The 27,867-nt window shown below is 36.7% G+C and overlaps 1 protein-coding gene across 4 annotated transcripts in view; it reads right to left on the reverse strand.

Annotated features, from left to right (window-relative positions):
• Positions 1 to 2,317: 2,317 nt before the first annotated feature.
• Positions 2,318 to 27,867, reverse strand: part of LOC134531994 (coiled-coil domain-containing protein 50) — a 47,260-nt gene continuing 21,710 nt past the window's right edge. For 2 of the 4 annotated variants that reach the window (XM_063368105.1, XM_063368104.1), the window contains exons 6-10: positions 24,785 to 24,905; positions 16,738 to 16,860; positions 16,140 to 16,351; positions 8,762 to 8,922; positions 2,318 to 7,316 (exon numbers count right to left, since the gene is read on the reverse strand). In XM_063368105.1, the coding sequence (XP_063224175.1) occupies positions 7,189 to 7,316; positions 8,762 to 8,922; positions 16,140 to 16,351; positions 16,738 to 16,860; positions 24,785 to 24,905 (745 nt within the window). In that variant the 3' untranslated portion in view covers positions 2,318 to 7,188. The remainder of the gene's footprint in view (positions 7,317 to 8,761; positions 8,923 to 16,139; positions 16,352 to 16,737; positions 16,861 to 24,784; positions 24,906 to 27,867) is intronic. The other 2 variants (XM_063368106.1, XM_063368103.1) reach the window with 1 other exon arrangement.

Here is a 27,867-nt window from a genome sequence, read left to right on the forward strand (position 1 = left end):
AGGGTGGCCACTCTTCTGGGATAATAAAATTCCTGGTTTTTTCCAGGTTTTTTCAAGGGTGGTTTTTATCAATATTTGCATACAATTTGTATTTTTGTTACACAAAGCACACACAATATGATGTTTTATTGGTGTTAATAGACAACTTAACTATAGGCTTAAAAATTAAATCAATGAACTTGCTTAAAACAAAACCTACCACCAACAAAAAAATTTATAATCTCACGTCACAAAAATTACTTGACACCAAACGCACGTGTTTTGCCCCTCTTGCGTGGCTGGCTAATGCTGTTCTTCCCATCCATGCTACCGATATTGATTTTAACATTACACAAATTGCAAATAGCATTTGTCCTGCACTTTGGATCTTTCTCCACCCATTCAAACTCTTCCGTATATTTGTCATTGTATGTGGTGACCGAACTCGTTGACATTTTGATAGTCTGCGCCAATTACATGTTAGATTAAAAAATTCAAAACAACGTCCCGCACAACTAAACTTTTAAAAAAACTCGAGAAAAGTATCCGTGATACCGTGACGCAACAACACGAGCGCAAATAAAAACAAATATACATACAAAACTAGTGCTACCAACATGCCGTGCGAGAAATTACTACCACCCTACAACAACATTTTCAGCCAAAATGCTGTTGCTTTTGAATACAGAAACATAATAAGTATGGAAGTCTGAATTGTTAACGGTTTCTTACGTACTACAAAAGTTTTTAGATGCAATATGAACAAATTAACTTTCACAAAATATAGCTCACGAGCATACTGTCGTGCTTCGACGGGTGGTGAACGTGCTCATTTAACAGCCGTATGTTATTGCGATCGTTACTTCATAAAAAAAATTCCCGGTTCTAATAAAAATTCCTGGTTGATTCCAGGTATTCCTGGTTTTTTTAAGAAATCCTGGCTATTTCCTGTATTTCCCGATTTCCCGGTTGGCTGGCCACCCTGTTTTATCGCACAATGGTCGCACGTGCGTAATCGTCGCAACCATACTTAAGGCTGTCAAAATTGGGATAAAAAACTTCTCACGTAAACATCGCATTATGTTTTTGGTCCCGCTAGTAGATGCCGAGCGCTTTGTGTAGGTATCTTTTCTGTATAAAAAGATGTACCTATTTTAAAGTAGAAATCTAATATTTATTTGGTCATTACCACTCACTTAATAATTTAACGGGAAAATACGAAGTTGTTTGACGTGTAAATTTTTTTATAAAGATGTTTTTAAACGTTATTTCCTTTACCTGATTGTCTGCATTACCGTGGCGTACCGCTTATAAAAAAGTAGCCAGCGCATCATTCATGTTTGGTTATGTTGCTTCCCGTATAGAGCGTGCGCACGTAGTCGAATATCGATATCTCACAGAGTGCATACAACGCGCACTCTCTGTCAGGTGCCGAGTTAACTACATTTGATAGCCCGCATTCTTTCGTGGTTTGTACTACAACACGTTAGTTCACGTCAGATTCAAGTGGTGTTTGCGTTAGAGTTTTGGTTTTTCTATTTAAAGTTGAAGAAAGGTTTTTGTTTAAGGAATTATTAGTAATATAGATTATTTGGCGTGCTCTTGTATACTCCACCTTTTTTTAAATAAACGTACTTTCCATGAACGGGTTGTTTTTATGAATAACTTTACCTAACAAAAATTTTTTTTTCCGCATATTCGTCACACCACTACTTTTCAAACTTGATTTTAGAATAAAATGTGCAACGATTATACGAGAAAACACGGTAATTAATGTGTTAAGGGGAAGACAAGATGGTTTCAGAGTCTAGGAGCGAAGAATGGGAGGTAAGCCACACAACAGGATGCCGTCAGCCTAGCCAGATGAGTTTCGTGTGCGCCCACTTACGCCACAGAAGCTACCCCACTGCATTTATATACAGAATGATGTTGTTCTTATAGGAACATAATGGAGAGTATTAGAACCCAAACAAAATTTATGTGAGGTAAAAAAAAAATAATACAATTTCATTCCAATTTCTTCAAAATTTTTGATTTATCTATATTTGTGTCAAAATCTGTCTTCTTATGTCTCCAGAGAACACATTCATGCACTTGTGGTTTCATTAAATCTGGAGTTCATAAAACCATAGCTCATAAGATTGTCCTACAAGATGGGTGGTGATTAAATCTTACGTTAAATTCTTGTCTTTAATACCAAGAAATGTGGCGAGAAAAAACTAACACGATTACCAAAGTTGTATGATGTGAGAAGTTGCCGTATTTATAAGTGTAAATTTTAATTCAAAAAATTAATTACAAAAGGAACAGGTGCATCCCAAACAATAAAAAGACTGAATTGCAATGTAAATATCAGAGGAAATATATTCTCAGCTCCAATTTTTTTGGCTACAAAAGTAATACCAAGTCATTTTACAAAATATGGGATAGCATATTAATGCTTTCAATAACATGAACATAGAACACAAGCACCTTTACAATCTAGGGGTACTTATAACATTCAGAGCCTTTGCAACAAACACGATAGAGATGTAGCTGCACTCAACCAACCAACCTAATACATTTCAACACCAGCTTTAAACTCACACTACCAAAATAAATACAGCTACAGCTACTGAAAAGAACACACACACAAAATAAATATACTCAAATAGTCAACTGGCGCTACATTCACCTGAGAACTAGGATACAGCTACAATGATTGATGCCAAGAGGACGGAGAAGGAAAGTTACAGTGACGACAGTGGTCAGTGACGACAGTGGTCAGTGCGACCAAACCTTGCGCCCATAATCCCCGTTTAATTTAGCATGATTTACGTAGTCAAACTGACAGTGCTTTACGAAACAGTCAACTTCGAAGGTCTCCTAGTATCCTGTACTCGTAATTACGAGGTTCCACAGTATATTCTTTGATAATGTCAAATAATGAAGCATTATAACTATGGATGGGACGAATCCACATTTTGGTCGAATCCGAATCCTTGTTCGAATCCTCAGTGTTTGTCATCGAATCTCGAATCCCAGTCCCACACTTAACTTCACCACATGTTATTAAAAAAATCACACATTTATTTTAAAAAATTACATAGGCCTATGTATTAAAAAAAAATCACATGTGTATTTATAAAATTATAAAATAAGTGCATAGTGTATACACCTGATATAAAATAGAGACAAATAACCTCAAAAACCACACATGTAAGTGTGCATCTGTCTAATTCTCTGTTAAATTAATCCTTTCTATGTTTTCAATAAAATATGTTTGTATAACGAACACCATTTAAAAAAAGTAACGTTTTTTTCTGCAATGTTATATTATTGAAGGTTGGAAATGATAGAGTAGTTATGCTAATTGACAAAATGCAGCATATTTTATCTTAAGTTTGTGCTATTTCCGTTACCTTTATAATATAGTTTAGGTATACAATTTTCTAGAGCTGGACGAACCTCAGTTCTCTGGTTTCGAACCGAGCCGAACCGAACCTCATACAGAAATAATGGTTTTGAATTAAAATGAACCGATGACCAGCATTTTGGTCTTTAACTGAGTGGTGAAAAAGAAAGGTTCTCCAGCCATATGTAAAATTAAAACATTATATAGCTTAGCTTATATATATACCAATTTTTAATTAATGAAGAAGTTACATCTAAATTTCAAAAAGACTATCTTCCTTTTTCAGTGTACACTAACCTTCATTTAAAAAAAATATAAAGATGACGAACATTCAGCATAAGGCCACATAACATATTTTTGTGGTAGACATAACCTAACATTTTTAATAAGTAAAACTTTTTAATAGGACATCAAAGAAAAGGCGAATGTGAATTAAGTTACCTATCTACATATTTTTGTGGTAGACATAACCTAACATTTTTAATAAGTAAAACTTTTTAATAAAACATAAAAAAAGGCGAATGTGAATTAAGTTACCTATCTACATTACAAAACCCGCTGTCTGCAGTTGCTGTTTTCTTGGAAGAATGCTGCTCGTCAGAAGAAACTTTAGACGGTTTTTTGGGGTGGTTCTGGGTCATCCAGGTCGTCATTATCTTTTCTCAATTTGGAAAACTTAAACGACGTTAGCCTGCTCATCGCAATTCACCTCAAGAACAATAATATTGTAAACGTAACGTAAAAAGTGTGGTTATAGAAATTTGCGTCGGAAAAAAGAAAACACGAGAAATAATGATGGCTGCCGCGACTACGCTAGTCAACTTAGTACCGTACTGTAAAATTTACTGGACCAGTACTTTTAATACACAAGATTAAATTAATATTTTCATTACCTGACTGTTATAACCAAAAAGGCAAAAGAAAATAAATACATCCTAGTAATTTAAAATACGTAATTTACGTAATCATTTCCTATCGCATTTGTCTTGTGTTAACTTGATCACGTTAGTTTTGCCGAAATACGAGAGTTCTCGTACATGCGCTTTAGTTTAACGTATGGGGTACGCAATCTTTGGTGATTTTACAACACTTCTCGTACACGCACTATAGTTAAAGGTATAATGTACAATACCTTTGGCATTTGTACGATAGGTTATATTACCTAGTACGACAAATGCATACAAAATTCTCTAAAGCAAACAAAAAACAAAGCGCGCCTATATGAAAAAATGCTATGCGAGTTATGCGACTATTAATAATTTTTTATTTTTATTTTGTTTGCTCTTGAAACTGTTGAGGCGACGACTATGCGATAAAAGTCGGAATATTACAAGTAATAGAATTTTGTTGAGCTGTTTTGTGAATGGTCTCAAATGGGGGTTAGAAAATTAGAAAAACGTAATTTTTTTTAAACGAACTTTCGGTTTTTCGAATATATTTTAAGAGGTTTCGAACCGAACCGAACGTAAGGGTTCGGTTCGGTTCGAAATTTTCTAACTTCGCCCAGCACTACAATTTTCAATTACTACCTAAAACTCTTAAAAACCCACCTCGAATCCCACCTCGGATCCTACGAATCCTCGAATCCATAGGATTCGGTATATTCGACGAATCCAAGATTCAAAAATCCCATCCCTCATTATAACACTTTTTTTGATGTTACAAAATACAAAACTTCTAAAATAAATAACAATGTAATAAAATTGATACGACTGCACCCAAAATCAGTGGCGGCACCAACAGGGAGGCCCGGGCCTACCCAACATTTTCACAACTGAAAATTTGACGTAAAACATTTAATAAAAATACAAAATTCATATTAAATAATAGGTTTATTTGAAAACTATAAGAAAAGTCAATCTTATTTTCATTAAAAATTTAATTGTCTGCCCTCCTGAGCAGGGCAGTTTGCAATGAAGTTAAACTATATACAGTAGAACCCCTGTCATACACTTTTCAACGGAGGGCACAAAAATGGTGTATGATGCGGGAAAGTGTATGAAAAGGGAATGGCAATAATAAAAAAAAATTTCAATCTAGCATACCAGCCCGATGTCAGATTAAACTTAAATACATAATGTGTAAATAATTGCATCATATTAATGAAAGATATGAATTCATCATTATATATACATATAATAACATTACCAGAAATGTAAAATACAGTCCATAATCAAGTAAAGCAGTCCTTTCTTGGAGAGGGGAAAAGTCACCAAACCTAAATTAGAAATAAAAAAATTAGGCTATTGTAAAAAGAAAAACAGAAATTTTTGCTGGTTTGTTTCATTTAACAAACAACTTTATGCAACAGAACAATTTTCAATAAAATTTTAACTTGAGAAACGTAAAATATAAAACAATCCGATCGTAAGAAAACAATAAAAAACAAGTATATTCAGTTCAAAGATTAATGAATGCACAAAATATGAGATCCGTGCCTTGGTAAATCGCGTGCACCATTTTCAATATCATTCGCGCCACTAGTTTCGCTTGGTGCTGGCCATAGATGCTAAAGCGAAGTGCACAGTCTTCCCGATACTATCCATATCTATGGTGCGATAAAGTTATTTTCTTACGTTTGCAAAGGTAAACAATGAACGTTTTTCAAAATAAAAGCATTAAAACGTAGTTTATCAGGAGGAATATAACAAAAAAATTTGTGAATTTTAGGACTTTTCCGCTTCGTAAAAACGTATGAAACGGGAAATTAAAGATTTTATAAGTGTATGTTCCGGGAAAGTAAACCATTGTAAATATATAACTTTCGGCGGGACCAAAATTAATCTGCGTATGACACGGGAAAATGTATGAAACGGGAACGTATCATCGAGGTTCTGCTGTATTTGCCTGTTAATGTCCGAGTTGTGTTGTAATATTCAACTTATATGAACACAAGTTTAATCCTGTCAATTAGGTTTGTGGCCATTATAGGTATTAAAGTGTATTTTGTTGACATACACTTATATGTTTATAATAATGATTAATATATTATTCATATAGGACTTCAGAGAGAAATAAATTACCCACAGAAAGGCACAAAACAAAACTTTTTTCATATGAATTTTTTTAATTTCCCCCAGACCACTCTCTGATATGGGGGCCAGACTGCTGCTATAGCCCAGGATTCCAAAACTGTACATACGCCCCTGCTGTACAAACTTGGTAACCTACCCAAATATAAATCCTGGAGCCGCCCGTGCAACTTGTTATGTTACAGTACAAAAAAAATATATATTTTTGGCTAAACTAGAGAACACAAATAAGAGGTACACACTAAATTAAACAAACCCTACAAATAATATAAATATATTTTTGGGATAAATGCATGACATAGAAATCAAAAATAGTAGTAGTAGCAAAATCACGAGTATTTAAAGCCAATGAACCAAGTTCATTAATGAAACAGATCAAAAAAAAATTAACATATAAATAAGTAAAGTGTACAAATAAAATATGTAAAAGTCGAGTAAATTAAGAGCATGCTTTAAGTACAATTTTAAAAAAAATGGAATGCATAACTTTTCACTTCTTTCGAGACAAGCAAGAAAATGCAGACAAGCTTCTCCATGGTGGGACGAAGAAACACACCAAAAAGCACTGACGAGCGCACGTCACGCAGAAAGGAAGGTGGAACCTACCCCTCAGTCAACACACCGAGCAACGCAAAGTGGTATCGGACCCCTGGCAGACACCTCGGGAAAAATTGCCATAAAAATAATCTCACATCATTGAAATGTGGCACAATCTTGGGACACCCACGACAAACAAATAGCAAAAATAATGTATCTGGACAGCAGTGGCGGCGGCGGCGGCGGCTACTGCTGCTTGCAGGCGTCCTTGGACCTGCCGCGCCGGCCCTTCTTCTCGAGCGAGGCGATGCGGCGCTGGCCCTGGATCGGCATGTAGGGCGGCACCGGGCTATCGTCCTCCTCCTCCTCGTACACTGCACAGCACAGCACGCCACCGTGTCACCCATCATGTTCATACACATGTCCACCTCCGTGGCAAGAACAATCCTGAAACATTTTCGTTACAATGATTCCATCGTCTATTATGGATAGACACGAGATTTTATGGTTTTATTTTTATAAAAGCTGTTTTTTTAATACTTATGCCACCAAAATAGTGGCTATATTAGATAAGTAGGGACAAGTTTATACAGTAAATTGTGATAAAACTGAAAGGAAAAAAAAGCATTTTAAAGCACCATATAAATTCAAGTTAATCCACCACAAATTTGCAATTAAAATTAATTAATTGATCTGCATTTTCAACCACAACTTAACTTTATTTACAAATATGCAATCTTTTAACAATTAAATTCAATGAAAGTAATTTATAAACCATGAAGTTTGTAACCCATTTAAAAAAAAAATTGGAAAATGTTTACTTCTTTTTAATTTTGCAACTGTTTGAGCCGGCAGCCCGACGTAAATTTTTCGAATACAAAAATGCTTAAAAAGAATTATTTTATGTGTTCTGAATAGTTTAACATGCTTATTTCAAACCATTATATTGTAAGAATTACACTGTTTCGGACAAATTAGTATCATGGAACATTGTCATATTTAATAACTAATATGCTATATTTTTTAATAAAAATCATAAAAAAATAATAATAAACCACTAACACCGAAATCAGTTTAAAAAATGAAATTTGCCTGAAAGAAAAAAACATAAAAAATTGTAATAAATTGGTCAAAATCCAATACATTAAAAACAATAAAAATAAAATGGCAAGCATTTGTAGTTAAAAGTAATACAGAAAGAGATACAAATAAAACAATTTAAATTATTATTTTTTTCTAATCTATGAACTTTAGTACACTTTTGTCCAGAAATATTGGCATTACTTCAATGTCTAAAATTAAAAAGGTTCCTATTGTATCTGAATTTAGTTTTCGTTAAATGCTACTTAATTTCATGATCATAACTTGTATTTCGGTGTTAAGCAGGGTTTTAACATGATTTTCGGTTTTATTTAAGTTTTATTGCAATTCACAACATAATCTTGTCCCTTATCATCGTAATAAAAACCAAAAAACACCATTTTATTTTGCATTTTTTTTGTGAAAAAAAGAAAGAAAAAAACTAAATTAACAGCAATGTTAAAGTTGGACAGTTGATGTTTGACATCCTGGGGAGATAAAATCTAACAAGTGAAGAAGAAAAACTGTAAGCAAATATTCTGTGTAATATCTATTTCTCTGACCACTAAGTTGTTTCTATGGATTTTTCTTAATAAAGCAATATATTTTAAGTGAACGCTGACATAAACCTTGGCAAAAACTTGGATCTTCGGAGAATTCGACTTGGATTCGTCGAAAAAAAAAACGGTTTTCGCACACCCTCTGGTAAAATGAGCCAACATGAAGGCACAGAACACACCTTGCGGGGGGATGGCGACCGGGGGACTGCCCAGCGGGGTGTCGACAGTGGCCCGCCGGGGGTAGGTGGGGTCGATGACCATCGCGATGTTGGGCAGGCCGTGAGACGGCCCCGGCTCCGGCGACGAGTGACACACCTCGATGGCTTCAGGGTCCTGATACCTGCGCAAACCCACCACCACGGGTTACTATCTTCGCCACACCACTTTGCAACTACAAACTGAATGTTGTTTGTTTACTTCTCTCTACAGGATCACTCTTTTTTTTTTGCATTTATTTAATGAGGCGTCAAAAAATGTACCATGAAAATAAATTCAAACAACAATATTCATGGCATGGACTTTTAAATATACATTAATTAGAATGAACCTTTCCATTAAATAGATATTCTTTTCTCTTAAACTTGAAGTGTTTTGATGTATCGAATGCTGTGTTGTACAAGTTCTGAAATGCATATGAAAATCTATGGTACTGCGCGCAAACGTTTGTTTTAATGTTTTTAGAGGGTTAGAAGTTACATTGCCATGTGTAAATGGATACTATTAATTTGTTCAATAATATTTATCATTTAGCTGCTTATTTTACAGTTTTAGTAAATCTTGGTGTAGCGATGGCACGCCACTAGTGAAATATAATGTTACTGTGAAAATATGATTCTTTAAACTGAAACAATTTTGCATTGTAATAGGCTTCTGCGAGCAGAAGATTTTCACTTCGAGTCGAGCTCGAGCGAGTTTGCTAAAATACTCGCGAGTATCCAGTCGAGTTCGAGTTTTTTTTTTTTCAGTTTATTGCACATAAATTTACTGTGATGGAGTAATAAAATGTGAGAACTTTTGAGAAAAATATGGAAATAAAAAAAGAAACCATTATCATTGTTAGCCTACTAAATAGATAGACCTACATTAGAGGTCTGCGAGCCTAAGAATTTTACTTTGAGCCAAGCTCGAGCGAGCCTACTTGAAAGTTCTCGAAGCTTGAGCTTTTGTGATACAGTTACACTTTTGGGAAATTATTTTTACCTTAAACTTAGTAGGTATAATGTTTGAATAAAGTATTAAAATGAAGTGGGCTTATTAATTTTGGGTAACTATTTACAGAGTGCTTTTATAATTTGCACTGCTAGGAAAAAAAACATGTTTTCCATTGAATCTAACCTGTTTCCATTGGTTCATTAGTAACTGATATCATCCAACTAACATAACCACAGTTTACAAGTACGTATATGTTTGTGTAAATGTAACATAACTTTGGAATAATTTCATCCTTGTCAATTTTTCTGGAGTCCTTACTGAGCTTCAACTAACTGAGCACCAAAAATCATGTTGTTTGAAAAGTACATTCACATTGTTTCAACATTTCCACTTTTCGGCACAAAAATTCTGAGAGAGATTGTCATAGAGTATTAAATTCTGTTCTTCAATCTATCATGCAGAAAAATAATTTGTTCTGCACGTTCAGGAGTTAAATTAGCTCTACGATTGGAGATGGTGTTTACAGCAGATGAGAAGCATCTCTCGCTGGCAACCTGTGTGGCTGGAATGCTTTAGTAAAATTGTTGGTAAATATGTAGAGTCGCTGTATATGCGGAAAAAAAATGCTAAAATTCCGAAAATACTTTTATTCTATGCTCTTTCACTTCCTCTTTTCAAATCAACCGGCGGAGATAAGAAATTCCAAATACTTTAGGAATATCGAATTTTTTAATTTTCATCACAATACCTGGGTATTCATGCGGCGATCACCATTGTTTCTGGTTTACGAGTATCTATTATGTTTCTTATTGGACAATTTTGTCACGTGACAGTTCCGTGATTGGCCAGTATTCAAATGAACCAATACGTGATTATTTATTTATTTATTAATCCGTCGGAGGTATCGCGACGTAGGTGAACGACTACATCATTTCCTTCTAATGGCAAAGGAAATGTACCCGCCTCCAACTTAGGTGGGTTTTTAACGTTTCTAATTTTAAAGTCTTATTTTTTATTTTGATATTGTCCGGGTTTGTTAGGTCAGGTCAGTTACATTATAAATACTTTAAAACTAAAGAACCATTGAAATTAATTCACATTATTTTTTATGTCCGCTTAGTTTGAAAGTATTAATAATGTAACTGACCTGACCTAATCGACCATTTTATTTATTACGCATTCACGAACACACGGCAAAATAACAAAAATGGCGTCGGTCTAATGGTTGTACAGGTGTTGTATTGCAAAATTAAAAAATTCTATATCTCCTAAAGTATTTGGAATTTCTTATCTCCGCCGGTTGATTTGAAAAGAGGAAGTGAAAGAGCATAGAATAAAAGTATTTTCGGATTTTTAGCATTTTTTTTCGCATATACCGTTACTCTACATATTTACCAAATTGTTTAACCTCGAAATTAGTGTCAAATATCTGTAACTTGTCATTAAGTTTAATCAATTTAAAGTAATAAAAATAGAAGCATTTTACTTAATTCAATTTACACTTGCAAAAAAAACTTACGCACAATAAACCTACATGGAAATTAAAGTCTTTTTCAATGTCCTGTAGTCTGAAATATGTTTACTCATGTCATCAAATGTAGAGCTGTACTGAAGAAGCCGATTTTGCCAATATTTAGTTGAATCGGCATTTCTGCCAACTTCCAATACTCTTGTTAATTTTCGGCCGATATTACTGAAAAACGAAAGAGACTGCCATAACCTAAAAATCCACTAGTACCCTTTTCACTTTTCATAGTAGTACTGCATTCTTTCAGATCGCATTATTTCTTAGCAACATGTGCCAACCGTACATATCAAGATTTAACATCCTTTTTTTTTAATATGTCCTAAATAAATACATTACCATCACGGTAAATACACATCTCGGTTATTACGGCAACTATAGTGCAAATGTGGTAACTATCATGCTTCTGCAGTAGTTATGGTATCCACAAAGAATCGTTAGTTCTTTTTATGGTAATTATCTTAAGATAACTATTGGAATTGTACTGTAGTTATGGTACATCATCCATATTTCTTCGTAAGTTGTTGTTCATTTGTCTTTTCTTCATATTTATATTTACGTGCGCCATTACTGGCAGGAACTTTCATAAAAATTTTAAACGGGACTTTATATCACACATTTTATGGCGTAAATGATGAGACCCCGGACAATTTAAACGCTTTTTACAGTAAAATGCGGGAAATGTTTCCGCATAAAGCGGGAAATACTTCCGCATAAAGCAGGAAAGTGATACATTAAAACTATGCGGAAAATTATAGAAGTAAAAAAAATTCATCACGGAAATTCGTAAATCCCGGGTACGTAAAAATGATGTGTTCATGTATACGGTCGATCATGTTACATTATAAAGTAAAGGATAATAGTGTTGTAAGACTTTTATTCCCTTATAATGAGTGTCTTTTTTTTTCTATAGGTAGAGTGCAAGAAAAGCTCGCTCGAATTTCGAGTTGTTGAAAAGCCACGAGCTCGAGTTCGAGTATTACTAAAAAACTCGACTCGAAACTCGAATTTCGAGTACTCGCAGGTGTCTACATTGTAACTATGATTTTCAGCACGGATTATGTGAAAGCGAAAAATACATTATAGTGAGGTATGTTATATCGCTATTTTACAGTACATTCTGTCAATGATTGCCAGGAATTCCACGATCATATGTTTGCATGTAGATAGGCACGCAGTGCCACCATATGGGAAATAAAAGTATTTAGAACCATGGAGGTAAGAGATCTGGAACAAGGATTGAGCAATCTTTGGCATTTTTTATTTTTGGAGTAAAAATGAGAATGATCGTCCACCGACTTACCCTACTGCATTGAATATAATTTTTAAATTATAATACAGTCAAACCTCTATCTATCGAACTCGCATGTATCGATTGTCCGTGTTTATCGTATACTTTCTACGGTCCCGGCAAAATTGCCATACAACTAAGGTTAAAAAAGTCCGCTTGTACCGATGTTCGAATTATCGTTTTGTCCGCATTGATCGTTCAAAATATGTGGTCCCGTCACTATAAATTATAATAGATGATCGTATAACCATAAAGATTTTGCAGAAATAACCATTTCTTAGAAAGAAACTGTCATAAAAACAGTAATGATAGTATACAGTAGTAAATATCACCTTAAATCTGCAGCCAAGTAATGGAGCACGTAAATATGAAGAAGACAAATGAACAACAACTTACGAAGAAATATGGATGATGTACCATAACTACAGTACAAACCCAATTGTTATCCTAAGATAATTACCATAAAAAGAACTAAAGATTCTTTGTCGATACCATAATTACTACAGAAGCACGAAAGCTACCACATTTGCACTACAGTTACCGTAACAACCGAGATGTCTATTTACCGTGACGGTGATGTATTTATTTATGACATATTAAAATTAAAGAACATTATTGAAAAAAAGGATGTTAAATTTTTATATGTACGTTTGGCACATGTTGCGAAGAAATAATGCGATCTGAAATTATGCAGTACTACTACGAAAACTGAAAAGGGTACTCGTGGATTTTTAGGTTATGGCAGTCTCTCTCGTTTTTCAGTAATATCGGCCGAAAATTAACAAGCGTATCGGAAGTCGGCAGAAATGCCGATTCAATTAAATATTGGCAAAATCGGCTTCTTCAGTACAGCTCTACATTTGATGACATGAGTAAACATATTTCAGACTTCAGGATATTGAAAACGACTAATTTCCATGTAGATTTATTGTGCTTATGTTTTTTTTTGCAAGTGTAAATTGAATTAAGTAAAATACTTCCATTTTTATTTATTTTTCAACTGATTTAACTTTAATGACAAGTAACTGACATATTTCTGACACTAATTTTGAGGTTAAATATTATTTTTTAAAAATTCTTAAGAGTGAAGTCCACATCTATTGAATGTCCGCATCTACTGAATTTTTTTGTTGGTCCCCTGAAAAACGATAGATAGAGGTTTGACTGTATGTTGTTACCAACTGTGCTTAACCATATTCACTACATGATGGCACGTTTACAACTCTTCCTGAGGAGTTCCTTTCAAGCTGTTAAAACGTATTATTACTAGACTTCATGCAGCTATGTTTTGGTAAACAGAATGACCTTCAGTTATACAACAGACACCCCATCTACAGACTAATAATTCCATGTGAAGTGTTTACAAAGAAAGAATAAATGCAAGAGAACAAAGGTATGCTAAGTGCTAACTACGTACTGGAATACCGTATTCACTCGCGTAATGTTCGCAGTAATTTGACCACATTTTGGCCAAAAAAATGGGGTGCGGACATTATGTGAGGAAAAATACAAAAATACAAAATTTTGTGTCATAATTATTACTAAAAAGGCACAAAACGTATCTAAAATCAATTTGGATTTCACTAGCTATTTTAAAAGAATATTGCTGCAGGATCGCTTGGAAACAACCCGGCTAAGACCATGTTTACTTTGCTGTAATTGCTACCGGTAACTGTCTCGCACCCGCCGGAACATTAAAATAAATTACGCGCTACACTGAAATACAGTAGAACCCGTTTATAGTGAACCCGCCTATAATGAATTCCCGTTTATTGTGAATTTCCGTCTCAGTCCCGGCAAAATGATTTGAGGTTATGTATTAATTTATTGGATATAGCGCACAACTTTTGTCAATGTTGATACGTTTTCCCGTGTAACACGAACAAATTTTGCCGACATAATGCACATTTATCTCAAATATTTTCATATAATTAAAAGTTTTTTCACAAAACGTCTATTCTGGATCACATTGAAGTTTTTCTCCGCAATACGCTACTCGATTGTCCACTGTTCATATTATAAACAAGCCGTATTCGAGTGGCCTCGGTAGGCTACGTGTAGCCAAAAATGGTGATCAGTTTGGTGAAAATAAAAAATTGTTTTCCCTGCATAGTTAAAGAATGGGCGAACGCATGTACATTTATTATGTTATCAACATTATAAATAAATTACCGCCACACAAATACATATTTACATTATAGCAGCAAATTCAATATTTTTACGTCTCATTTTTATCGTTCACGTTTCGGACATTTTGATCGGGTAAGGTTCGTAAGACTACCACTAGATAGAACTCTGTGGACAAAAATTTTCCATAGAAAGTGAGAAAATTTCGTTCCAGCTTTAGCAACTGCGATACTAAATGATACGTAGTAATCTTTGATGCATCAGACTCGTTATTTTTCGTTTATTTAGTTTTGACGGTAAAAAGAATTACGTGTTATTAAGCTGCAAATGTGCTTCAATAAGAAATACGTACATAAAAAAGGTGAAAAACGCGGTAAAAAACGTAAGGCATTATCTGTGCGAGATAAACTGGACATTATTGAAAAGGGAGACTCCAACCCCACTGTCCCGCACGTGTTAATAGCAAAGGAACTGGGAATTGCAACATCCACATTAAGTACAATATTAAACAAGCTGAACAATCTTCTTTCTCAAGCTGCGATAACGTCACAGAGAATTAAATGTCCGAAAAAAGGATAATACGCCGATTTCCAAGAACCATTAGGTAATAGAAAGTGTAGTTCATTAAAAATAATATCTGCATTTGCTCATAAAACTGTTGCTTTGAGTATTTTCATTCGTTCTTTTCTTGGCTTAGGCCTATGTGTAATTAAGATTTTGCTTTTGAGTATGTATTGCCAATATGAAAGTTTTCCCAGATATAAAGTTTCCCCTCTATAGTGAACATATAAACTACTCCCTTCAGATTCGTTATAACAGGGTTCTACTGTAAGTGTGGTTACGTGTGCCTTCTTAATTCACGTATATAGTTTAAAAATTTAACTTCAAGTTCTGGGAACTTCACAGCCTTGGGTCCTTGAAAAGCACGCTGTGTTGCATTTGTTGACTGCAACTGTTCTTTTATTTTCCGTCACTGACGAACACTTTTTTTTTTGCACTTCAAACTCCCTTTCAGCAGCCCTGTTCCCATGCTCTTCAGCATAACGAACAATTCTTAATTTAAACCGCGCAGTGAAGGATTTATATTTACCCATTCTGTACTCTACACTACAAAACTCGACGCGAAACTCATGCCTTGAACTTGCGTGCGTGTTGGTCAGCTGTGTTTACCGTTACCGTGCTTTGTTCAGTTCAACGAATTTCCCCACCCTTTCAGGACAGGAGAGAAAGGACAGCTCAAGGTCACGGCTTTGTTTACAGAGCCGTCAACTTTCCATTCGTACTGCGTCCTTTAGGGGTGGCCAAAGTTGTGTTGCCCGCCGTAGACGACCGGTGCGGACATTATGCGAATTTTTAATTTTTTTCTTTTAAGGATATATAAATAAAGGGTGCGGACATTACGTGAGTGAATACGGTAAGCAAAGATGTTCCGACGGCTGAACAGTAATGCGAGCCACCGGACCTGTGGCGAGACCTGCGAGGGCCCGACAGGTCCAGCTCCGTGGGGCGCACGGCGGTGGAGTGCAGGGGGACCGGCTCTGCCCACTCCGCGAGGGATCCGGCCGGCGACGTCAGGGCAGCGCCCTCGTCCTCGGAGGTCCCTCCCTGCCCCTGTCGCTTGGAGAGGGCGCGCTGCCTGGCTCGCTCTCGGGCCCGCCGCGCCTTCGCCCGCTCCTGCCGGCACACACCCCACGCTAGCGCCTCGCACCATACCGCCAGCAGCATCCCCACACCCCTCAACTGTCTACAAGAGCAGAACACCTTCACCCCCCTCCCAGGAAGCTACCACAAGCACAGTCGAGTCCTGCCCGAGCCTGCAGACACAGGCGTGTTACATAACGACAGTTTACAGCAAGTCTACAAAGAACTCGTGAATCAATTTCCAGACATTTAGACCTTCACATTTTACAATCTATCATTTGCAAGATCTGCCGATTTTTGTGTTTGAAACTTGAAACCTTTATCCAGGGATAATGAAGACACAATGATTAAAGTGGACAGTCTCCCATTTGAACTGAAGTGAAAGCTTGGTTGAGCTGCAACTAGAGACGGGCGGAGACCTTCTCCTGCAGCAGACGGGCCAGCTCCTTGTCCTGGGCCTCGATGGCCATGAGGCGGTCCTGGTCCAGCATGGACAGTCGCTGGACTCCCCCCTCCTGCTCCTGGAGCCTGCGAGCCAGCTCCTGCAGCCACACGGTCCCGCCGGGCGTCAACCACTCGCCCCTCCGCTATCCGCTACAGCCACGCTCTCAGAGCAAACAGATACCTAACAACTTGGCTTCAACAGTTCTTCTGCTGTTTCTCTCAGTTTTAATATTAGCTTTCCTTCCAGCACATATTACAATCTAAGAGATTTTACAAAGACAAAATTATATGGTTTTATTTTTCAGCCAATTTTGTTTTAAAACAGCAGATTTCTGTTTTATTTTTATAAATTATTATCCATAAAGATGGCAAACTATCAAACAAATATGACACAGTAGCTAATAGGACCATTAGATGAGAGTAGTTGTTCTGGAGCCAGTTCGGCTAGACTCAGTGCAAAACGTTTTCTAAAGAAAATCCCAAAAAGACAAAAAAAAAAAAAAAGACGCAGTGTATGCTTGGAAAGAGGTCAATAAAGAACTGGAAAAGCAGTTCGCAAGGACACAACCTGGTAGTGTAGTGTGTGCAAACTTGCTTTGTGTATCACACCATGTTTTTCACTTTACCCATCAAGAAAAAATTATATATTTCATAATTATATAATATACTGTAATCTTACGGAGCAAGTTAAAAACGTTTAATAAAATTAAGATAAAAGATCAATGTCAAATTTATTTTTTAAAAAATTATAGAAAATGCTCAAAATACCAGTTTTTTTCAAGGGAATTCTACTTAAAACCCAGCACTCACAGTGTAAAAAATAGCAAGCAACATGCAAACATAGAGCCAAGTATGTCTCAGAAATGTTACATTTCCCAGCCTGCAGAAACACTGCCACAACCTGGCAGCGCTGTCGCACATACGGCGATCACGAAGCGAGGACTCTCGGGCCACAGTCGACGAGTGTCACTCTAGTCACGGATATGCAATGTCACGTGAACTAAAGTGCCACTCGCCGCCCGTGTACACCCGCCAAAACTGCTGCTTCTATCAGCTGACCACTCCTTGTGTAGATGAGACAGCTGCATTGACACTTTGTGTACGTTAGTCAAAAATACATACATACATGAGAAAAGTAAAATGTCCAGTCACTTAATGCTCTGAATTTTAAAACCAAAATTATATTTTTATTGGAAAAATATAATAAATTTAATAATAACTTTTAAGTTCCCTAACAAGTAAATTTAATTTATGTGAAAGCATGATAAACAGCAATGAAACACATTAGTACAGATGTGGCAAGACAGTGATATAAAAATGTTTTTAAATTGCAATCAGGTTTTCAAAAAATTGTTCAAAAAACAGAACAGGGCCCACTGTTTGGGTTACGGAACTCCTGTTAATTTTTCAAAAATCCAATAATAATTTATAATCTTCTAACAAATTACTAACAAAACTCAAACATTTTTCTAATCGTATAAAAAAATTACAGTGCAACTACAGTAGAATCCCGCCGATGCGACCCCCTCTGATGCGTCCATTCCGTTTATACGACCGTTTTTTGAGAAACCGTGAAAAATTTAAGCAGCGCAAGTCGAAAATTTGAGTAAAATCGGCTGAAAAACAAGTCTGTTACACTTTGTTGGGCGCTGTGTGTTCACGTTTATCATGGCGGGAGCTGTACTGTAAGGCCGGCCGCACACCGGATACGGCGCGGCACGGCACGGCGCGGCGTTTTGCCGTAAGGCACCGCATGCGATGTGGTTTGTATTGCTATCAATGGAGGTGCCGCACACTGCATCGTGCACGGCATGGCGCGGCGAGGCGGCGCCGCAAGGCGCCTTGTACTGCCTTGTCAAGTTTCGTCTTTCGGGCAAGAGGCTTGATGCAAAGCGTTCTGCGCATGCGCGAGAATCGTAGTTGAGAGGCAGTGGTAGTGGCGTGTAGCAGTTGTTTGTCTGTCAAACGAAAATGGCAAGCCAGGAGGATGATGTTGATGCAGTTACTAGTGTTGATGTTGACAGGTTGTTGTTTTATGTACAAAACAACCCACCAATTTACAATACATCGTTAAAGGAACACCATAATGTGGACGTCATCTCAAAAATTTGGAACGACATTGGCAAAGAGCTGAGTGTACCAGGTAAATGTTGTTATACGCCTGTCTTTAGTACTATCTGTTGTGCGAGTATTTTAATAATAAGATAGTTCAACAACGAAATAAGCTAAAAATTTTCCCTGTAAGTTTTAAGCTAGGCCTAATATTAGCACTTGTTATTGTTGCATAGGCCAAAAATGGCTACAAGAAACTTCTGTCTGTCTGTCTGTCTGTCTGTCTGTCTCTTTGTCCTACGATAACGGCTAAACGCGTTGACCGATTTTTATATTTTGTTGCATGTATGTTCCTTATACCTAAGCGGATCGATGTAGATATAAGACTTTTACTTTCTCTCGTCCGTTTTAAGATAGCGGCCAGTTTTATGACGTCACTACAAGAAAACATCACCTTAAAATCACTGAAACAATTAAAAATAACCCACTTCCCGATATCGTAGAAACTTGAAATTTGAAATGTGGGTTCTCCTCTATATTTGGACTGGAAAAAAAAATCACAAAATTGAACATTTTTATAGTGCGGGCTGTTATGTGGGGCTGAAAATACCCTTGCATCCTTAAGATTACATGTTAATTTTGATACTACTGTGAGTTTTAGGTTCCTCAATAAATAAAGCGGCAAAATTTTACCAAACTGAGCGCTCACACTTGTAAACCCTAACACTTATTTACGACACAAAACAATATCTTTTTTAGTGACCCTAGTTTTCAAAAAACCAATATGGCGGCAAAAAAAAACAATATTTGTTGTTTGTTGACCGATTTTGATGAAACTATGTTTCACGCTGTATTTTTGGTCGCTAAAACGAATATGATGTAATTTCTTTTGAAATTTCAAAATTCAATCTGCCAAAATCCAAAATAACGGCCGAAAATCGATTGTGGCTACCGAAATTCAAAATTTAAGTATGTTTATTGACCGATATTGATGAAACTTACTGCATATTGTAAGACATTAAGAATAAAATAACAGCAACATTAATTCATTCAGAAATAGTCATACTTTATTTAACACATCTTCTATACATAATACAGTCAATAACAAATCATGTTGTTTATACAAAAGCCATTTGGTCTTGCCATGGTACTGAACCTTCAGTGTTGAAGTATTCTTTAAAGTTCTCTCTGATGTTGTAAGCAGCTTTAGCTGCTCTTGCCCTCGAAGTCTCTTGTTTATTGTCACACTCAACTTCAATGTTCATCATTTCGTCATACACCTGACTCATAGTACCCTCTTTTAATCTAATTACATTGTGGAGAACGCAACACGCTAACACAATGATTTTTGTCTTATCTGGATGAGTTAACATAGCCAATTCGAAAACACGAAATTTCTTCGCCATCATACCGAAAGCACATTCAACAATTCTACGTGCTCTAGATTGTCTATAGTTGTATATCCTTCGTTCTCGTGTCAAAGAATTCTTGTTGAAGGGGGTCATCATGTGTCTGCTGAGGGCATAGGCTTCATCCGCAACAAAGACATAGGGAAAATCAGTTGTCTTTGTCTTAAATAAAGTTTTGGGCTTTGGTAAGTTCAGTTTTTTATCGTTAAACAAACGACCAAATGTTGAAGAATTAAATACACCTCCATCACTGTGTTTTCCAGCTTCTCCAACATCGACTGCTACAAATTTACCTTCCGCGTCAACAATAGCTTGTAGAATAATAGAGTGGTATGATTTGTAATTAAAGAATAATGAGCCACTATTCCATGGGGCTTCAATGCGTACGTGCTTGCCATCAATAGCACCGCAACAATTTGGAAAATTCCATAGCTCTTCAAACCTCACTGATATTTCCTTCCACTTCTCTGGTGATGGATCAGTCATTAGGAACATTGGAGACATTACGGACCAAATGGCAGTACATGTTTCTGCTACAATCTTTCCTGCAGTAGTAGCGCCAACTCGATGGTTGAAATGCATATACTGGAACCGATCACCGGTTGCAAGAAATCTGTAAAAAAGGACAAGATAATAGAGTTGCTTACAATTTTTCCCACAATTAAATATTACAAATAATATTGTTAAGATGTGGAATTGATTTGTTTCAGTATGGAAAATAAGTTTACCACTTTTATTTTATTTAGTGCTCTTTCGTAACTTCTGGTTTCTTTTTAGGTAACACATGCAAGAAAAAGTGGACCAATCTACGTGGCTCATACGTTAGATACGTAAAGGAGTTGAAAAAGACACCCAGTGGTTCCAAGCAACAAAAGAAAAAGTGGCACTTATTTGATGCTATGAGCTTCCTCCAACCTTGGATTGGTACTACGCGGAAAATGACAGGTAGTTTAGATGACTTTTTGCAAAATAACACCGATGTGACCCAAGACATATTAAACGAATCACAAGAACAGGGAGAGGTTGAAGACGATCCTCAACCACTTATTGAAAAGCAAAACAACTTTAACCCCTCAAAAAAACAAAGAAGAACTACAGCAGATATAGTGGCTGCACCAATGGTGGAATACCTAAAAACTGTCACAGAAAAACGTAAAGCTGGAGAGGAAAATTCTGATAGTGCAATGTTAACATTTTTTAAAAGTTTAGTGTCCGAAGCCGAAACGCTTTCTCCAAAAAGACAACGCCTCTTCAAATCATCGGTCATGGCAAAATTGCATAGCCTGTTGGAGGATCAAGATAGTGAGCAGAGTCGCTACACTCCGTCCCCTGCTTCAGTGGCTTCGTCCTCAAGCTCAACGTTGAACCATCAGTTCTTTCCTCTGATTAACCAGTTGCATGGCGTAAACTATAATGATGGTACAACTCACGGTGAACAATATCATCAATTTCCATGATTGACCACAAATATTTTGTATTGTTTTCTCAATAAAAATAGCATTTGTAACGTTTGAAACCTGGCATTTTACTACCCGAGGTTGTCACAGGTTATTTTATACATTTTAAGTAATTATTTGTTTTTTAGGGGATACTACATGAACGAATTATAGTTAACAAATTGAATAATGTGCAGTTAATAAAAATAATCTTACCTTAATGTGATCAGTAGTCGTTCTTCTGGAGTTATGCTCAGCCTATAGTTGGTGTTTTGTTTTTGGATGGATGGAGAAATTAATCCAAGAATGAAATCAAACGTTGCCGGTTTCATACGACAATAATTATAAAACTTTTCCGGATCTGCTCTTAGCTCAGCAATAAACAGTTTTATGTTACGTCTTTCATTGATAGGATGCACCCAGATTTGTCTCTTGGGGGAATCACCTATTGACTTTAGGAAGTACCACAACGCTATTACAGTCGCCTCTTCTTCTTCTGCGTTCATTTTCACGTGTCACAGACTGAAAACTGATTTCACGAAATATGTATCAATCTATCAAACACACAAGTTCACTTGTCTGAATTCTTCAATCCACTGAGCGTCTGCTCAAATTGCTTTCCCACGCCGTGCCGCGCCGCGTGCTGCTCTTAACCATCGGGCGCGGCGCGGCAAGGCAAAACGTCTCGCCGCGCCGTGCCGTGCCGCGCCGTATCCGGTGTGCGGCCGGCCTAAGCAGGCAGGCATACAAAAGACGGCTAAAAATAGATACCACCCCTCTAGACTGTCCACGCGGCAGTGTCTAGCCGAGCTCGGCGCCTCCACTATCGCACGAAAAGCCGTCTCAGCTGTCATGTTATCTTACCTGCCCACATGAAAAGCCGCTGCGGTAGCTTCTGCGAGAGCGTAAAGAAACTCCTCCAGCGAGCAGCGAGGCTGGCGGTAGCGGCTGCTTTTTTTTTCTTTTACGCTGAGGAGGGACGTTGAAAAGATAATTGCTTGAGCTGTCAAAATAAACATCGCTGATGGCAAGGGTGGAGCGCATCCTGTCGGTCTGTCGCTGTGATTATCTACTCCAAAAACATGTCACAGCATTTCAGGATAGCATTAGTCTTATATCTTTCGTTTATAGCCGAAGGTTTATACCTGATCCACACAAGTTTCTTGGCGTTTTGAATGAAAAAAACCAACAGCCGGCTAGCATCGCCAAACTCGCGTGACGCGAATTCATTTGGAGCGAGGTTTTTATGTGTTTGGATATTCTTTTTTTTTAGGGGGGGGGGGGGGGGGGGGGTAAAAATTGGCCCGAATTCTCTATTGCGACCATTCCGTTTATAAGTCCGTTTTTCCGGAAACCGTGAGGGGTCGCATCAGCGGGATTCTACTGTATTATGTTTAAGCACATAATCATCACACTTTTATTTTAGGGTGTCAAAATGTACCAACAAAAATTTTGTTTTTACTGAGCTTCACTCGATTTTTAAGGACTCCAGACGACTAAAAAAAATATGAAGTGTAGTCTCGACTCTAGATTAATTTAATATTTTTGATGTTCTTTTATACAGTAAAACCTGTTTAAGACGACATGGATAAGACCTTTCCCATGCCAGTAATGTTAACATTCCTCATTTAATACATTTTGGGGTTATCTTAATACATTCTGAACATAGTGACCAGTTGATTTGCACACTACATTTACAGTAGAACCTCGATGATACGTTCCCGTTTCATACATTTTCCCGTGTCATACGCCGATTAATTTTGGTCCCGCCGAAAGTACTATATTTACAATGGTTTACTTTCCCGGAACATACACTTATAAAATCATTAATTTCCCGTGTCATACGTTTTTACAAAGCGGAAAAGCCCTAAAATTCACAAATTTATTTGTTATATTCCTCCTGATAAAATACGTTTTAATGCTTTTATTTTGAAAAACGTTCATTGTTTACCTTTGCAAACGTAAGAAAATAACTTTATCGCACCATAGATATGGATAGTATCAGGAAGACTGTGCACTTCGCTAGTAGCATCTATGGCCAGCACCAAGCAAGACTAGTGGCGCAAACTAGCAATGATTATGAAAATGGTGCACACGCTTTACCAAGGAACATATCTCATATTTTGTGCATTCATTAATCTTTGAACTGAATATACCCGTTTGTTATTGTTTTCTTACGATCGGATTGTTTTGTATTTTACATTTCACAAGTTAAAATTTTATTGAAAAATGTTCTGTTGCATTAAGTTGTTTGTAAAATGAAACAAACAAAAAAAAATTCTGATTTTCTTTTTACAATAGCCTAATTTTTTTTATTTCTAATTTAGGCTTGGAGACTTTTCCCCCCCTCCAAGAAGGACTGCTTTACTTGATTACGGACTGTATTTTACATTTATGGTAGTTTTATTATATGTATATATAATGATGAATTCATTAATATAATGCAATTATTTACACATTATGTATTTAAATTTAATCTGACATTGTGCTGGTATGCTAAATTGAAATTTTTTTTTATTATTGCCATTCCCTTTTCATACACTTTCCCGCATCATACACCATTTTTGTGCCCTCCGTTGAAAAGTGTATGACAGGGGTTCTACTGTATACATTTAAAAATTTTACAAACTTTGCAACTATTTAACACATGAAAATTTATTTTTTATAATTTATCCATTAATAAGTTTTCTACTTACGAGCACATTTTGCTTAGTTTTTCCAATATTTTCTTAAGATGGTTTTACTGTATACTTTGCTTTTTAATTAAACATTCTTTTCAGGCAACATGTTCCAGTGTTATATATAAAAAAATATCTTAGTTTCAACAAAAAAAAAAAAAATTTCTCCCATAAAAGTAGCACATTTACTTTTGAAACTTGATTATGGCATGAAACATGTGACGATTATTTGATACACAGGGTATATTTTTCACACTCTTCAGCAGCACAATGAAATTTGATGGAAAATACATTAAAATAAAAAAGAGAGAAATATACCAATTCTCGTCATAATTACACATTTCTGTTACACTTCAGAAGCATGTTATGTTAGTAACACAGAGGAATATTTCTAAAACTATAAAGAGTACCAGAACCGAACTGGGAGCGCGGGAGAGGGACACTCACGGCATCTCGCTGCTCCTGCAGCAGCCGAGCCTGCTCCTCCTCGAGGTCGCCGAGGGGGGAGGCGTCGGGGCTGGCGTAGCCGCTGTTGGTCTGCACGGCCGCGTCGCTCAGGGCACAGACCCTGCGGCACGCCACAACACTTCCCTGGCAACACCGGCCGCCATACCACATACCCGCTAGACCGATATCAAGACATTCTCCCAAGTATTATTTTAAATCACAAGGCTATTCTTATATAAGAATATTAAATATAATACAAAACAGATACTTCCACATTTAAGTAGAAAATTTTCAATTATTTTTACTTAACGTGTGCGAGGTTCTTAATAATCCTATACTTATACTCTAGCAAAAGAATTTTGCCATGTTTTATTTATAATTCTAAAAAAAAAAAACATAAAAATTTGCATCAAAACACTATTTGACCATACTTAATGTGAAATTGATCATCAAATCTTCTCAATCTTTCTATCAAATGCTATGCAAAAAATGCTGCCAGTATGTAATATACAGTAAAACACCGTTTTAACGAACTTCATTAGAGCGAACAATTCATTACTACGAACTATGCCTTTGGTCCCGTCAGACGTCCATATAACATAACGTAAAAAAATTTCACTAGTACGAATTTTCTCGCTCAAATTTTTAAAATATTCTATAAATATTCGTTTGAACGAACACTTTTCTTCCCGGCACGGTAAACGACAAACGGATAAAATCGTCGCCATTCACCCACAAACTGCCATCCTATTTATTTTGATAGCGCCATAGATGACTGCAATGGACTAGTTTTGAAATTAATGCACAAAACTGGTGTAGCGACTAAGCACTGCATTGTGGTGTTCGCAGACATTACTCTTTGTTCTATGCTCGCACGACGTGTTTAACCGATGCGAAGTTCTACATCATAAAGTACGCGAAACCCCTTATTTACGTTACCCTTACTTACGTTTTCCCGTTATTTACACTATATTCTTCAGGTCCCGTTTAGTCCAATACAATACTTTCACGCGAATTACGTCTCAAAAATCGAATCCATCCCGCTATTTACGTCACGTAACAACCATAGTAGGCCTAAAAACATTGTGAAAAACGTAACGTTTATAGTCGGCAATGAACATTTTAAATCGCAAAATATACATATTTTATAACATGAAAAGTTGTTTTTATTTCTAAACATTTAATAATTTAAGCCTAGGCGTGTAAAAGTCCGAGTAATTATAGCAGGAGACAATCTAAAATGTACTAGGGAAAAATGTAAACTCACGAATGTATAAACGTACCGGGAATATTATGACTTTACTAGGCTGCTTGTAAGTTGTGATACTACATTTATGTCACAACTTAGCCGAAATACTGGTACGAGACAAACTTCACAAGATAAAATGAGCGGAGTTTTGGTAACTGTTTTATACGTATTTTAAAATTTCGGAAATATTGTACAGTTGACGCATATTTTTTTAAACTAACCATTCATTTCTGGGGATCGTAAATTAATTATTAATATCAAGACATCAAGATGAACGTAAACTTGAACATGTCACGGCAGCGAGAAAACTGGTGCGTATACCAATAAACTAGTATTAGAACTGGATAAAACTGGTACACGGGAGGTGGAGCTTATATTTTTTTCCGCTAAGCTCGCATCTATTGGTTGGCTGCTGATGGAACGTCACGAGTCTGGGCGGAGCGTTGAGTGAGTTATACTGCGCATGCGCAGCTCAGAGAACAAAGAGAGCCAGCAGGCGGCTACGCCGCGCCGTAACAACAGCTGATTGAGTACAATGACCTTTCTCCGCGCACGGCGCGCTATCGACGGTAAATTTACAATTTGCGGCCCTTTTTTTTTAAACTTTTTTACTGTGGTGCAATGCGTATGTGTAATGTAGCCCGTATTTATTACGAACGCTGCAGGATGCGACTGTATTTTAATTAAATTTAACGTATTTCTTACTTTTCCCTTTATTTACACTTTCCCGCTTTTTACACTTCTTTACTTTGTCTCCATGAAAAGTGCAAATAAGGGGTTTTGCTATTGCCACACACACATCTCTGGTCGTTTCCTTGTTTATTGTTTGAGAAACGTGGCTATACTACGAGTATAACTTATTGTTACATGTGTCGGGTCCATTTGTTTTTATAGTTTAAAAAACAGTACCTACTACTGAACATGACTTCTAGGAAACGAAAGGCGATTGATGTGAAAATGAAACTTGAAATGTTAAAAGCAGTAGATGATGGAAATAAAAAGACTGATGTGGCTAAAAAGTTCGGTATCTCAAAATCAACATTATCGACAATTCTCACCCAGCGATCCAGTTTGGAAGACAATAAACATCTAATGTCACAAGATCGAAAACGTTTGCGTACCGCCCGCTACGATGCTCTTGAAAAGACATTGTTCGACTGGTTGATGCATTCACGGGCATCAAACATTCCCATTGGTGGGGACATTCTCCAACAAAAGGCACAGGAAGAGGCCTTAAAATTACAAATTACCGACTTTAAAGCTTCTGGTGGCTGGCTTCACCGATTCAAGGCACGTTGGAATTTAAGTACGCTTAAAGTGTGTGGAGAAGCTGCAGCAGTAAATGTTGAAGTTCAAGACAAGTGGAAGGAAGAACTTGAATTGCTGTTACCAGGATATGATGAAAAAGACATTTTCAATGCCGACGAAGCAGGCATTTTTTACAATCTGCTTCCTGACAGAACACTGGAGGTGAAAGGAGAAACATGCCACGGAGGCAAAAAGAGCAAGGAACGCTTTACTGTGCTGCTGTGTGTTAACAGTAATGGTTCCGAAAAGCTGACACCACTTATTATTGGTAAATATGGAAAACCTAGATGCTTCAAAAACATTAAACATCTTCCTTGCAAGTATAAAAACAACAAAAATTCATGGATGACAGCATCCCTTTTTCAAGAATGGATACAAAGTTTTGATGCCAAGATGGGGGTACAGAACAGAAAAGTTCTGTTGTTTATTGACCACTGTCCTGCCCACAACGTTAACCTTTCACTTAGATATGTTAAAGTGCTCTTTTTCCCACCCAACTGTACCAGTGCTTTGCAGCCCCTAGATC

Source organism: Bacillus rossius, chromosome 5 (genome assembly GCF_032445375.1).
Source record: "Bacillus rossius redtenbacheri isolate Brsri chromosome 5, Brsri_v3, whole genome shotgun sequence".
Lineage (NCBI taxonomy): Eukaryota > Metazoa > Arthropoda > Insecta > Phasmatodea > Bacillidae > Bacillus > Bacillus rossius.